Here is a 14434-nt window from a genome sequence, read left to right as displayed (position 1 = left end):
TTTAAAATGAGGACTGTAGTTTGAGAATGTGTATTACAATTAACTCTATTAATTTTAGATTTTGATTTTTTTTGAAATGGGCCTATGTATACTGAGCCAACTTTAAAGAAAAATCAAAGACTCCAACTACAATGGCCCAATTAGTCCATGGAGGTCGAGGTAGGCAGCAATGGGTAAAATTTTCTCTATTTTGTTGTTCTCTCTTCTTCTCTCTGAAATCAATCCAATTTCATTTTTGTTCATCTTCTGCTGCTGCCTTCTCGATATCTTCCTGTACTGTAAAGAAAGGAAATCAAAAGGGAGAAGAAAGAAGAGGGAAAGGTAAAATTCAATGAAAATGCTTTGTTGATCACTTTCATGTCTCTCCCCCCAACCAAACGCTCTCTCAGCTCCAACGCCGCTTCTTCTTCTTCATCTTCTCACTTCCAGCCACCAATGCAGAAAGCCAAGTCCCAAGCCATGGCTTGCTCTCTCAACCCGAATAAGAACGGCCTTAACAACCACAACAACAACGACCAAGGCGACGACGACGTCTTTTTCGACTATTCTTCTATGGCCATCGACGACGATTCCAAGTCCGACGATGCTCGTGCTCCAGCCGCCGCTAATTTGTCTCGCAAAAAGGCTACCCCACCTCAACCCGCCAAAAAGCTCGTCATCAAGCTCGTTAAGGGTTTGGGTTTCCTTTTAATTGATCTCATTTCTTTGTCTAATTTATTTTTTTGGGTGTTCTAATAAAATCCTTCTTTCTTAGTTAATTCGAGAGTTTGATCTTAGCAATTGAGTGGCTTTGGTTGTTGGGTTATTTTTGGAATGGAAATAATTGGGGATTAGAGGAGTTTTAGAAACTCAATGTTTTGTTCGATATTAGGATCTTGGTACTGGTAAATTTATGTTTATTGCTTTTACTGTTATACTGAGCTAACACTAATTAATTAAAATTTAGTTGTGCCATTTATGCCTTGTAAATTGAAATATGTTTGTTTATAAGCACATTTGAAGTGTGCTTGCATAAGTATAATCAGTTAACTGATCTTTCCAAACGACTAAATATGGCTTTTAGTTAGTAGGTGATTGTTATTACTAAGTCTACTTGCAAGGAATCATAATGTGGTTTGAAGTAGGTTTGTTTCTTTGTGCAAATCAGACATTGAAATATTTAGAAATACAATTTTGACTTCTTGTTTTGGTTCTTTGTAGCAAAACCGACTTTGCCTACGAATTTTGAGGAGGAAACATGGGCAAAGCTGAAGTCAGCCATTAATGCTATATTTCTGAAGCGACCAGATCCTTGTGACTTGGAGAAGCTCTATCAGGCAAGTCTCGCATATTTCTCTCTCTGTCTCTATATATAAATTTATATTTTGATTATGATAGCCATTTTCAGTGTGAGTAATATTGCCCCTTGATAATTGGGTGTTCTTTCAGGCTGTCAACGATCTTTGCCTGCACAAGATGGGAGGAAGCCTTTATCAACGAATTGAAAAAGAGTGTGAAGAACATATATCTGCAGCATTAAGATCTTTGGTGGGGCAAAGCCCAGATCTTGTGGTTTTCTTATCACTTGTTGAGAAATGTTGGCAAGATCTTTGTGATCAAATGTTGATGATTCGTGGTATAGCCTTGTTCCTGGACAGAACATATGTTAAACAAAACTCAAATGTACGTTCTCTGTGGGACATGGGCCTGCAACTCTTCCGTAAACATCTTTCTCTGGCTCCTGAAGTTGAGCACAAGACTGTCACTGGTCTTTTAAGAATGATTGAGAGTGAGAGGTAATTCTATGAAACTCAGTTTGAAATATGCAATTATTTTGTTCTAGTCTCTTTTATGTGTGTTCCAAAGTAATAACCTATGCAAAAGACGCATGATAGTCTTAGATGGACATTGTAATGGATTGGGTATCATTGAGTGTTGCAAAACTTATGGATGAACTATCCCTCTTGTGATGCCGTGGATAAAAATCTATAATAAATTGAAAACGCATACTTGTTGCCTGTTGTTGTATTGGTTTTACTATTTGCATAAAACATTTTACAATCGGATGAACAGTACAATTGAGATAAAAGAATGCTATGTTTTTTAACTTGTATTAGATGCCTTCCCACCAAGTTGATGACGCAATGAAATTTCCGTCCAAGTACAAGAGGAGAGGTAAAAACTGAAAAAGTAAATCTGCAACATTTTGAGTATTTGTCAGGTCAAATACTCATAATTTTGTTCTTTCAATGTCACTATTCCCTTGAGTAGTTTAGTTCTCTTTCTGTGATTTTAGAGGTACAAGGGGATTGCATATTTTCTATTGTGGAAAGAAGTCTCTTGAAAGGCTGATTAGGATGTCTAACCAGATGAACGTTAAACTTCTTCTTTCTGGATCATTTTAATCATCTATGTTTCCATCATTATCAGGGAGGAAAAATAAATCCCAGAAATGGTTGGGGAACGCACTATTTTGTTGCTTTCTATTTTGTAATTATCTTTCATTTTCCTTGTTACGTATAGTTTCCTTCCAAGTAAATTTTGCCTCCTAATTTTCCTGAATGATGTTAGTCGTCAATTCCCATCTTTCAAGTGTTAATTAAATTTGTGTATTCACTGTGTATCTTTGATCATGCAGGCTAGGTGAAGCAGTTGACAGGACACTACTTAACCATCTTTTGAAGATGTTTACTGCTTTAGGCATTTACTCGGAAAGCTTTGAGAAACCATTCCTGGAGTGCACATCCGAGTTTTATGCAGCTGAGGGAATGAAATACATGCAACAATCAGATGTCCCAGATTACTTGAAGCACGTAGAGGTGCCTCTTCATATTTCACGTTCTCTTTTAGAAGTGACTGGTACTCTGTATTTGACTTTTACATGCTTTATCCTTCTAACAGGAACTTTTAATTTATCATATAATTGCATATATACGGAATATGCATGTTTATCCCTCTATGATTTTTGTGTAGGTTTGTATTAGTAACATTTTGTGTACTCTTGCAGATGAGGTTACATGAAGAAAATGAACGATGCTTTCTCTACCTAGATGCTATTACAAGAAAGCCACTTATTGCAACAGCAGAAAGGCAACTCCTTGAAAGTCATATACCAGCCATTCTTGATAAGGTGTGAATATGAATTTTTAGTTTTCCTTTGTGCTTTGAAGACCTGCTTGGATTTGCATCTTTTTAATAGTAATAATTTCTCTGATTTCTGCAGGGATTTATGACGCTGATGGATGGACATCGTATAGAGGACCTTCAGAGGATGTACTCACTATTTTCAAGGGTCAATGCTCTTGAATCACTCAGGCAGGCCCTAAGCTCGTATATTCGGAGAACTGGTCAGGCCATTGTCATGGATGAAGAGAAAGATAAGGCCATGGTCTCTAACTTGTTAGAATTCAAGGCTTCACTTGACTCTGTATTGGAAGAAAGCTTTTCCAAGAACGAGGCCTTTTGCAACACCATTAAGGACTCATTTGAGCATCTAATTAACCTCCGTCAGGTTAGCATGTTTGGCTTTTGTATGGGGAGATAATTTTTTTTTTAAACTGCATTCTTCCTTTCCTTTTCCTCAGTGAATTGTAATTTAGATCACCATATTTTAAACTTGACTGGTGGTTGGACTCTGATGTGTTTAATAGAACCGACCTGCTGAGCTGATTGCAAAGTTTCTGGATGAAAAGCTTCGTGCTGGTAATAAGGGTATTTCTGAAGAGGAATTGGAGGGTACACTTGATAAAGTTTTGGTTTTATTCAGGTTCATCCAGGTAGAGTTTTCCAATAAAAAATATTAGATTTACTTTCCCCCCAAATAACAGTTTACTTTTCTTGCCCTACAAGTTAATGCTAGAGATGTGAATAATGTTTTTGTTGATAACTAAGGGCAAAGATGTTTTTGAAGCATTCTATAAGAAGGATCTTGCTAAAAGGTTGCTTTTAGGAAAGAGTGCTTCTATTGACGCTGAGAAATCCATGATTTCTAAGGTCAGTATCTAGTTCTTCGCATCAAATGACGCGTGCTCTAAAAATTTATTAAATTATTAATTTGTTATGTTATTACGACACTGCAGCTGAAGACAGAGTGTGGCAGTCAGTTTACGAACAAACTTGAAGGGATGTTCAAGGTTTACCTCTATATCTTTTTTGTATAAGTTCGTAAAAGAAATGCATTCTATATATGTTGCCATTGGAATTTCTAGTCATGAATCTGGTAAAATTGCAGCCTTTAGGGTTTTGTAAAACATGGTCATTTCATAGCTTTTATAAGCATTAAGAATATGTTACTTGTTGGCGGATGATACCAGGAGCATTATTCCTCATGACATGAGTTGGATTAATTATATGTAATTCCAGCAAACAGTATGTATTGAACTAATGAGTAATGATCATATAATAAATTTGTCATGCCTGAGGATAGATCATACAAATAAATGTTAAAGGAATAGACGAGAAGAAAAAAGGATTCTACAAGGCAAATTATCTTTTAATTCTTGGATTACCTGCTTGTGTACTGGTTAACATAAAATCAAACAATCTAAAAATTATGAGTTTTTTGTGGTACTGGAATATATTTCTCTGTGACTCGATTTTCATGTTCAGAATATGCTTACACGCAAAATTTACTCCTAAATTTTTTGTACCTCAGTGGTTGGGCACCTGGATTAGAACTATGAGGTTGTGTTTGTAATTAAACCACCGCCTGTTCCATGGTCAATTTTGCTGTATGCGGTTTATGGAAAAGAGTTCTTACACTTGCCAAAAATACAGTCCTTGTTGTATGCGTATATGCATGCATGTTTTGTTTGACCTATGAGAAATTGCAATTTAAAACTTAATTGACTCGTATGTGGATTCTTGCAATATTAAACCAGGATATTGAATTATCGAAGGAGATAAATGAATCATTCAAGCAATCATCCCAAGCCAGGATGAAACTACCATCAGGAATTGAGATGAGTGTCCATGTCCTAACAACTGGGTAAATCATACTTAAACCATTATTTGAGTTAAACAAAAGCTGCTTAAGCATTTAGTTTATTTTCAAGGTATTTGATTCCCTTTTGGTTTTTGAGCTGGGCAGGTACTGGCCTACATATCCACCTATGGATGTTAGGCTTCCTCATGAATTGAATGTCTATCAGGTTTGTTTCAGGCGTTGTGATTGAATGTTTACTGTTATAGACACCAGGAAGCTTTTATCTAAACTTACCTAACTATTCTCTTCTACTTGGTCTAACAGGACATCTTTAAGGAGTTCTATTTGAGTAAGTACAGTGGGAGGCGACTAATGTGGCAAAATTCATTGGGTCATTGTGTGTTGAAAGCAGATTTTCCCAAAGGCAAAAAGGAGCTGGCAGTGTCCTTATTTCAGGTTTGTCTCTTGGTGTCTCATGAGCCATTTTTCTCCTGTCTTATTTTCTCTACAAGCTGACAAGTTCTTGACAATTTTTCTGGTTTGTGGCCGTTAAACCTCTAGACTGTAGTCCTGATGTTGTTCAACGATGCCCAAAAGCTTAGCTTTCTAGACATTAAGGACTCAACTGGCATAGAGGACAAGGAATTAAGGAGGACCTTGCAGTCCCTTGCATGCGGGAAAGTAAGAGTCCTGCAAAAGGTATGACAACAATATAATTGCACTCACCATTTTACTTCCGTTTTTGTGCTGGTGAAGTAAGTGACATGCTTTTTTATGTGTTGACCTCGTGTGTTGCAGTTTCCAAAAGGAAGAGACGTCGAAGACGATGATTCTTTCATTTTCAACGAAGGATTTACTGCTCCTCTCTATCGTATAAAGGTACATCTATTTTCAATTTCAAGCTATGGTGGCGAAGTAATATTTGTAAGATAAACATCGAGCTGACTTTTCTTTTCCAAATGCAGGTAAATGCAATCCAGATGAAAGAGACAGTGGAGGAGAACACAAGCACCACCGAGAGAGTATTTCAAGACCGTCAATATCAGGTTCGGGTTTGCTTCATTCTAACATTCTCTTCCTTTTTAGCTGTCCAAAAATATAAAATAAAATAACACATGGAGCTTAGTCTAATATACATATTATCACTTGATTTATCGCAGGTCGATGCTGCTATTGTTCGGATAATGAAGACGAGGAAAGTGTTGAGTCACACTCTTTTGATAACTGAACTCTTCCAACAGGTATGCATATTTGGAAAATCATGTATAACAAACACAACAGTTGTCTAAAGGGATAATATGATTTTAAGTTGCATTTGGGCATAACCATTTCTGAAAACAAGTTTCTTTCATTGAACAGCTTAAGTTTCCGATAAAACCGGCCGACTTGAAGAAAAGAATCGAGTCTCTCATCGACAGGGAGTACCTGGAGCGCGACAAGAACAACCCTCAAATATACAATTACTTGGCATAATTTACCATTTCTTTTCTTTTTGCTTTTTATAACTGATATCACCTTGTAAATGACGGTAAACATTGGCCTTCTCCATGAGACCGGAGCTGAAATCCCATGTCAGAGCCGTGTACAGTAACTTTGTAGTGTTTGTTTTGTTGCAATCGACATTGTAATTGTAAAGCATATTTAGCCTCTGCATCTGATACTTTCTTGTTATGAAATTTACACTTGAGTTACTTGAAATATGCTGCATTTCTTTTCTATTTTCGGGTTGCTTGTGTGTCCCTTTAATTCAGGTTTTGTTTTATTTTAGTTATTTAGATTCATCTATTAGTGTTATATTTTCGTATAAAACTAAAGAATGTTACATAGATTTTATTAGTTGTGGGGATAGGGACGAGAGATGCATATATTAAAATTCGGATACCATTTGTGGCGTTCTCACAAGTTATTTTTATGGTTGTTCGGTGAATCAGTCTCTCTGGAACCAGTATTTTTAAAAGAACGTGTATGATAGGATAGGATAGGATAGGATAGGATACTCTTTCTTAACGTGATGTTTTCTTCCATTCAAATAGCTAACAAAATGAGAAAATTTGTCTAAAAAATCTTTATATTCAGAATAAATTAATTCTGAATAAAAAATTGAATTAGATAGAATAGAATTGTATAATATTTAATCCAAAATAATCAAATATCAATAATTATATAGAAAATAATCCAGATGAGTAAACTTTTGGAGTTCTGTTATGTTTGATTGAATTAGATCAAAACCTTAACCAAAACCATAATGAAATTAAAAATAAAAAGCTTATCAGTATCGTAATAAATCAACAGCACCATATTCATTCATTCAAAGTTCAAACATAACAATGGCGAAATCACCTTGGACAAAGAGCAAGAAAGTAAAATCACCTATAATCAAGTACGAAAAACACACCCAATTCTCGTATTTTGAAGCGATCATTTAAGGGTTTGAGTTGAAGAAATACCGGGGGGAGACTGGGGATCTGGGTTTGTGTTGAGAGGAGCTCGGATATCCTCGTCAGGGTCGTAATCGGGGTTAAGGGATCGGTCGATGGCTTCACGGCCTCTCTCAAGGCAAGGCTTGCAAGCGATCTCGATTGCTATCCATCCTAATATCACTCCCGCTATTGCTATCACTGCCGCTGTTACTGCTGCCATTGATGATATGATTGATTGCTTTCTCTCTCGATCTACACGATGATGATCAGTTCCTTTCTTCTTCTCTCTCAAAATAATTTATTTTGGGTTTCTTTAGAAATCCTTCCTACTGTTATTTTTTTAAGTCTTCGGCCCATCACATCTTTGATCGGAGATTTCTTTGGACTTGATGGATTTTTCTTGGGCTCTTTGGGATTCCACTAGCTTTCGAGTAAATTAATTTTTAGTTCTAATTTCGAATTCCATCCCCCCACTTTACAAAAAATTGAAAAATTGGTCTATTTTCTTTAATATATTAGAATCCAACTCTTTTAACTTCACAAAAATTACGACGTTAATCAAAATGCTCATAAACATGGGAACATAAACGATTGATTTTGATTAACTATTTGCATATAAATTGCTGGACTGTTAAATTTTAGGTGAATGATTTTAACATGAAGATTTAACAGTATTATTATTTTTTTATTAACACAGCAAACAGAATAATAGATTAGCTAAACTCCAAGCAGTCCTTCTGCAGCAACAAGGAGACCTTCTCCGGTGGCTCTAAAAAAACAGTAGTTTCGATGGGAGCACCTCACCCCAGCACTGCCAACCTATCAGCAACAACATTTCGCTCCCTACGAACATGTGAAACTCTTTCAACCCAATCTCGATCGCGGAGATCATGGACAGCGGCAGTCAAAGCATTTCCAGCCAAAGCCTCCGATGTGTTGTTGAAAATGCGAGCAACTTCAATATTGTCCGTTTCAAGCTCCACAAATCTGAATCCTAACCTGCAAGCATGCATTAGAATGTTGTGGATGCCCAAAGCTCACCTATAATGACTCAGAATCGTCCTAAACTCCTTGTAAAACCAAGTACATATATTAAATTCTAGTAAATTAAAGTCGACGGACTAACTTCTCAAATTTCATAAAATAAAAGATGAAATTCATTATTACAATTTAATTTTTATTTTGATATTATTAAAAAAATGATAAAATGAGATGAAAGTAGTTTGAACTTTGAAAAATTAACAAAGTAATTGAATTTAAACGTAGTGACATTTAATTATAAAAAGGGCGTTGATAGACTTCTTTAAGAGTTGTATTATTTAGAAGAAGAAGAAATTAGGATAGACACATTAATATTTCATATATGATAGATATCATTAGTAAAATAAATAAATAACATGAAAAAATTAATTTCAAGATGAGAACATGTCCACCCGAGCAACCCTTACATCCGTTATTGGTATCACCCGTCTAAATCAGAAGACATGTCTAAAATCTAAGAGAGATTTGATAGAAATACTAGACCCATGAAAATGAGTTTAGACAAAAAAAAAATCTAGAATAGTTTATAATATGAATTGAGGTTGAGTATTATTATTTAAGGTTCTTTTATACGTTTATAATATATTTTGATTGCTTTTACTAATGCTAATTAGTTACTTTGACCAAATGAAGTAAACAGCTAGAAAAGCCGTCAATGTGCGAGATTTTGGATTAATACAAAATCTTCAACAACCTTAATATATTATTAGTTTTTTCATGAGAGAATTAAACGGCACAATTCTCTCTTAATTCAGTAATAAAGTGCAATTAATAACGTGCCTTCCACGTTGAATTAAAAGAAAAACAAGGTTTTCTCATTCTCTCAAACAAAAGATACGGATTCATTTCAATTTTGGTTTCAAAAATTAGAAAATACTAAGAGAGGATTAACCTTCACTGCAAGTCAGTCTCTACCATGAAAAAAATATTACTTTTTTTTCCCTGCTTAAGACTCTTTGTTAGGTCCCGTTTTAAAAGATACATTCATTTTCGTATTTTCCTCAATAACTCGTGCACAAATCAGAAACAAGTTGTTTTATTAATCCTACGTATAATAAATTTGATCCGTATTTGATTATTAGAATCAATTCATTTAATCTAAGATATGACATGGACTCGAATGGTTTAAGGGATAGTTGGTTGTTGGTGTATTTACGTTGATATGACACTCTTTTTTCTCTATACAGAATCAGAGAGGTTTTTCAAAGAGATCGATGTTAATGTTTTGTATGTGCAATTTGAATTAAATCATACAAACCTTTCGTTTCAAACATATACATATATGGACTCAACATGATGATTCGAATTTAATCGAAACTTGAAACAAATTAAACTAAAGTAAAATCAAACCAAATTTTAGCATGATCGATATGAATCATATCAAAATTGATCTGAATTGAAAGTAACTTAAATTTGATTTATCCAAATCTAATATAAATTAAACATTAACATAATTTTGATTTGATAATTGAATCAAAATGAAAGGATATTTTAGTGGTTCAATATTATTATACCATTAGTTAACCACCACTTTTTGTATTATCTATTTTTTAAAACTTGATTGGTCTTATACTAACTCGACCCAAATTAAACTGAAGACCCAAAAGTTTACCCGAATTGAAAATCGATCAACCCGATATTAATCTGACTCGAAAGTCGGTTGATATGATATTGACCTAACTCAAAAACTGATCAATTTGATATTGATCCAAACAAAAAACCAACAGATCTAATATCAATCTAACCTCAAAACCAATCGATGCAATATTAACCTGATCTAATATTCAACTTAACTCAATTTATCATAGATTCGAACTAAATTCGAACCAAATCTATGTTGGTCTAAATCAAACCTAAATCGAATACAGTCGCGACCAAAATAATCTAACCCGAGCACGACCCCATTTCCAATTCTAACATGTAGTAGTCGGCTTTAGGCGTGAATGTTGAATATGAGAATCTATTCCATATAGATATGTTATTTTTAAAAAAAGATAAAGACTCACGTATTTGGATAATACAATTATTACTTGTATATTTGTGTTTGGATATACATTGAATATGAATATTTGGAAGGGAAAAAAAGAGTTGGATTGGCATAAACTATTACTATAAACAAGAATCTGATTAGTTGAAGGGAAATTCTGTCCAACCATAAACTGAATATGGCCATGATTGCCATTTCAGGAAGTATACATTTAAAAAGAAACAATTCCAAGATCATCTTGGGTTTTGTTAGCAGTGCAGCAGACAAGAATCAGATTTGTTATTTCTTCAGATTCTGCCATTGATGAACAAGATCTTGTATACAGTACATTACCAATCTCAAACCATAATTAACACAGAAAGTACATTAACCAGAAGATTGAGAGAGCTATGGTTGATACATACTGTTACTATAATTTATTAAAGCTAAGCAAACAGAATCTGAGAACATGAGGGTGTCAAGTCCGAAAGCACAGGGCCATCGATAACGTGCCATTGAACACCGAAGCTCCTCTTCTTCTCGGAGCTGTCTGATTGATTCAGGTTTGAGATGTAACCCACGGCAACGTGAAGGTTGCGACCGACTATGTATATTATGTTATCGTATGCATTAACAGCAAATGGTTTGCATATCTGCTCGGGTAATGGTGGACCTCGTATTGTTTCCCAGGAATCAGTGTCTGGGTAATAAACCTTAAGCTTCATTCTTTCGAGGTCGGAAACCACAAACAGGTGACCATAAACCACCACACTTGAGCCGGTCCAGCCTTCTCTCAATCCCACAGCCATATTCTCCCAATGATTAGTCGTTGGATCGTAAACTTGACCCCTTGGAGAGACAAGGAATGGCCATAACCAGCCTTCTGTCACATGAAGCTTTCCATTGAGAACTGCAGAGTCATAAGATGCCATATGTGCACCCATGTTGGCTATCGGGTGCCAATTTCCAATCACGGGATCTAAAACCTCAGCTGAATCAAGCTCAAAAAGATCCGCAGTGTTTCCACCAGCAACATATATCATCCCATCGATCACCCCACTTGCAAAAAACGATCTCGCAGCGTTCATATTTTTCATCACAGTCCAACTGTCTTTACGAATCTCATACTTGAAGACCAAGTCGAGGGGGCAATGAACGTCAGCGACCATCCCCCCACAAACAAAGAGCGCACCCTCATGAGGAAACGAAACACAACTAATGCCATGGGGACTAATAATGTCTTCGCACGGCATCGAAGGGATGCTATGCCAAGAAAAGTTAGTAAGGTCAAGAACCCGCCATCGAATTTCCCCTGTGCATTTGTGGAAGGCAAACACAAAGAGCCAAGGGTCTTTGAAACCTAGTTTCTTCCTCAGGGTGAAAAACCGATCTTTATTACCGAACAAAAAATGCCATTGTTTGCATACGGCTTTGCAAGCGGTATGGCTATCGATCGGAAGCCTAAGGAGACAATTAAGGGATACATCATCAGGAAGGCCTGGAATTAAGGGTTCTCCTTGAAGAGACAACTCGAACTCTAACAACAATGAAGATCTAATCAGGCTTCTAAAATCAGGGACAAATTTCATCTTAGAACCCCCTGAGCTTATACAACTATCTATACTTGAACAATACTCAAAGGACCTTGTTTGAGCTTGAAATTTCCTTTTTTCTTTCCCCTTCTATTTCATCAAATGGATTTACCTAAGAATTCAACAACTTAAACATCCAAATCCCAGTAATTACACACTCAAATTCCTATGTAGCAAAGATAAGAAATTGAACACTTTTCTCTTAATATAGTACCGCAGTGGCCAATCAAGATATCAAAGTGAAAGATGATAACACTTAATCAATAAGAAAACAGGCAAAACCCATAATTTATTTTTGCTCCTATGAATAAGAAAACCAAAACCCCCCATAAAACCCTGATACTATGGTCTGCAGAGATTGATAATTCAGAAAACAGGCAAAACCCAGAATTTACTTTGGCCTACAGAACTTGAAAACAAATAAGAAAGCATTAAAAAGAGACGAGAAACTTATATGTGAAGACTTACAAAAAGGAAAGGAAATTTCTTTTCTTGAAAAGTAAGTTAGTCGGTAAGTTGCTATAAAAAAAAATGGCGATTTTGTATTGAGATTTAAAGCTGGTTTTATTATGAAAGAGGCATCTTGGCTCCCTACCAGAGGTGTTTCTGGGCCGGCCAAGATCGAAGCCCGATTACAGAAAGTTTTATAGGTTCGACCCTAACTGCGTAAACAAAATATATATATTATCAATAATAATTACAAAATATTCTAAATAAATACCTTATTATCGTCACCACTAAAATAAATAATTCCCATAACAAAAGGTCAAAATACCTATTAGGTTACTCAATTATATGGATTATATCAATGTACTGTCTTTATTATTAAATTGATCAATTTAATCCCTTTGTTATGGAGATTGGTTCAAACTAGTTTCTCCTATATAGAGATTAGTTTAAATTAATCTATCTACTATTAAATGGGTTGATTTAATCCGTATACCAATAAAATAAATCGAATAAGGCCAATCTTTTACAGAGTTATCATTTTCTATTTAGAAAACGTCTATTACTAGTTAACCTAATTTTAATGTTAATTTTTAAACATGAGACTGAATGGGAATTTGGATTTATTTCATTCTTTTTACTAGTAATTGATTAAATAGATCTGTTTAATTCAATCCAAGTTGAATTCCCCTTTTATTTAACTTATAATTGATTAATAATTTATATAATATAAAAGAATTACTTTACATAATAAAATAATGAACCAAATATTGAAGGTGAAACTAAGCCCTGCATCATCATTCAGAACCAAGTCCAAAACAATCCATTATGATTCTGTAAAACCAACCATAAGAACACAGTTACAATGTGTTCCATTGCCTTGGCCTGGTCACAATGTAAAAGAAGCAGTCTCAAAAAACAACAATTTACAATACATAAGCTATTGCTGTAATGAGCATATTTGAGGACAGTTACAATAGAGCCAATACAAGAAAAAACCATGAAGGTCAACCTAAGCGTTGTTTTGCTGCATCTATTTTCAGAACCAAAGTCCAAAACAAACCATGAAATTTCCAGTTTCTATAAATCCAACCATAAAACACAATTACTACTTTTTGAAATCGGAATTATATCATGTAAGGAAAAGGATTGATAAAAAACCACATAAATTCAGAAATGCAAGAAGAAATCTAAATTAGCTAGACCTTCTTCCTCTTCAGCTCCAACACCAATTTCTACAACAGATGTCGATTAAACAAAATTACCGAAAAGAGAAAGATCGCTTAAGTACAGATTCTCTGATTTCACATGAACATTGAGGTCATTTTTTTTTTGTCATTCCATATGTTATTAGCTAATGCATGATCTCTTGCTTCCTTCACCGGTCAACAACCTTGGCTTAGATTAGCCATGAGAGAAGCTTATCAACTAGCTAGGTGAAGCAAACGGTCCTACATACCCGACAACACGGTTAATGCCAACGAAAAACCAAGAACTCCCCCAATGCTCATATGGAACCTGAGAATCTACAGCTAAGAGAGCTTTCTCTTCTCGACATTTTTGTTGAATCGACATCTACTAGAGAAACTGATGTTGGTGCTAAAGAAAAAAAATATCCAACTGATTTAGATCTGTCCCTGCATCTCTAGACTTTTGTGGCTCTCTCTGTGATATAACAAAATAATACTAGATCAATGAAGGAATGGTTTCTGCTGCCTTCCCAATCCTGCATATCGGAAACTCATACACTACTAATATATCTACAAAGTCAATTTATACTAAATTTTATGTTCAATTTTTAGATAAACTATTTCTCTCCTTTTATTTAATAAAAATATTATTTATATCAACAAATATTTAATATAAGAAAAAATAATAAAAAGGTAACCAAAATCTGCCATATTTAATATTAGTAATAAAATGGTAAAAAAGGTAGCCGAAATCTGCCATATTTAATATTGGTAATAAACTAGTAAAAAAGGTAACCAAAATCTGCCGTAGTTAATATTAGTAATAAAACGGTAAAAAAGGTAACCAAAATCTGCCATATTTAATATTAGTCATA

General features: G+C 34.8%; 3 protein-coding genes across 3 annotated transcripts; 1 reads left to right on the top strand and 2 right to left on the bottom strand.

Moving 5' to 3' along the window:
- The first annotated feature begins 227 nt into the window (after nucleotides 1-227).
- Nucleotides 228-6619, top strand: LOC120210354 (cullin-4-like). Its single transcript, XM_039209112.1, has 17 exons — nucleotides 228-673; nucleotides 1201-1316; nucleotides 1429-1775; nucleotides 2618-2798; nucleotides 2987-3109; nucleotides 3203-3490; nucleotides 3630-3755; nucleotides 3871-3972; nucleotides 4059-4112; nucleotides 4860-4966; nucleotides 5069-5129; nucleotides 5228-5359; nucleotides 5465-5602; nucleotides 5702-5782; nucleotides 5869-5949; nucleotides 6064-6144; nucleotides 6263-6619. The coding sequence occupies exons 1-17, from the start codon at nucleotides 358-360 to the stop codon at nucleotides 6374-6376; spliced, it is 2448 nt and encodes an 815-aa protein (XP_039065043.1). The 5' UTR covers nucleotides 228-357; the 3' UTR covers nucleotides 6377-6619.
- A 559-nt stretch (nucleotides 6620-7178) lies between these two features.
- LOC120210283 (outer envelope membrane protein 7) lies at nucleotides 7179-7628 on the bottom strand. The gene has a single exon (XM_039209047.1). The coding sequence runs from the start codon at nucleotides 7541-7543 to the stop codon at nucleotides 7322-7324; it is 222 nt and encodes a 73-aa protein (XP_039064978.1). The 5' UTR covers nucleotides 7544-7628; the 3' UTR covers nucleotides 7179-7321.
- Nucleotides 7629-10651: 3023 nt separating this feature from the next.
- LOC120210351 (F-box/kelch-repeat protein At1g30090-like) lies at nucleotides 10652-12467 on the bottom strand. The gene has a single exon (XM_039209109.1). It carries the CDS (start codon nucleotides 11917-11919, stop codon nucleotides 10777-10779), a length of 1143 nt encoding a protein of 380 aa, XP_039065040.1. The 5' UTR covers nucleotides 11920-12467; the 3' UTR covers nucleotides 10652-10776.
- Between the last annotated feature and the right edge of the window lie 1967 nt (nucleotides 12468-14434).

This window comes from Hibiscus syriacus, unplaced genomic scaffold (assembly GCF_006381635.1).
Source record: "Hibiscus syriacus cultivar Baekdansim isolate YM2019G1 unplaced genomic scaffold, ASM638163v2 tig00109923_pilon, whole genome shotgun sequence".
Lineage (NCBI taxonomy): Eukaryota > Viridiplantae > Streptophyta > Magnoliopsida > Malvales > Malvaceae > Hibiscus > Hibiscus syriacus.
The sequence above is the reverse complement of the archived record's forward strand: the minus strand, read 5'-3'. Positions and strand labels throughout refer to the sequence as shown.

Excerpts from the sequence above, each read along its gene's own strand:
- LOC120210354 (XM_039209112.1), top strand. The coding sequence starts at position 358 with ATGTCTCTCCCCCCAACCAAACGCTCTCTCAGCTCCAACGCCGCTTCT. Across the intron at positions 1,776-2,617 it reads AGAATGATTGAGAGTGAGAG|GCTAGGTGAAGCAGTTGACA; the intron begins GTAATTCTATGA and ends TTGATCATGCAG. Across the intron at positions 5,603-5,701 it reads AAGTAAGAGTCCTGCAAAAG|TTTCCAAAAGGAAGAGACGT; the intron begins GTATGACAACAA and ends CGTGTGTTGCAG.
- LOC120210351 (XM_039209109.1), bottom strand. The coding sequence starts at position 11,919 with ATGAAATTTGTCCCTGATTTTAGAAGCCTGATTAGATCTTCATTGTTG.
- LOC120210283 (XM_039209047.1), bottom strand. The coding sequence starts at position 7,543 with ATGGCAGCAGTAACAGCGGCAGTGATAGCAATAGCGGGAGTGATATTA.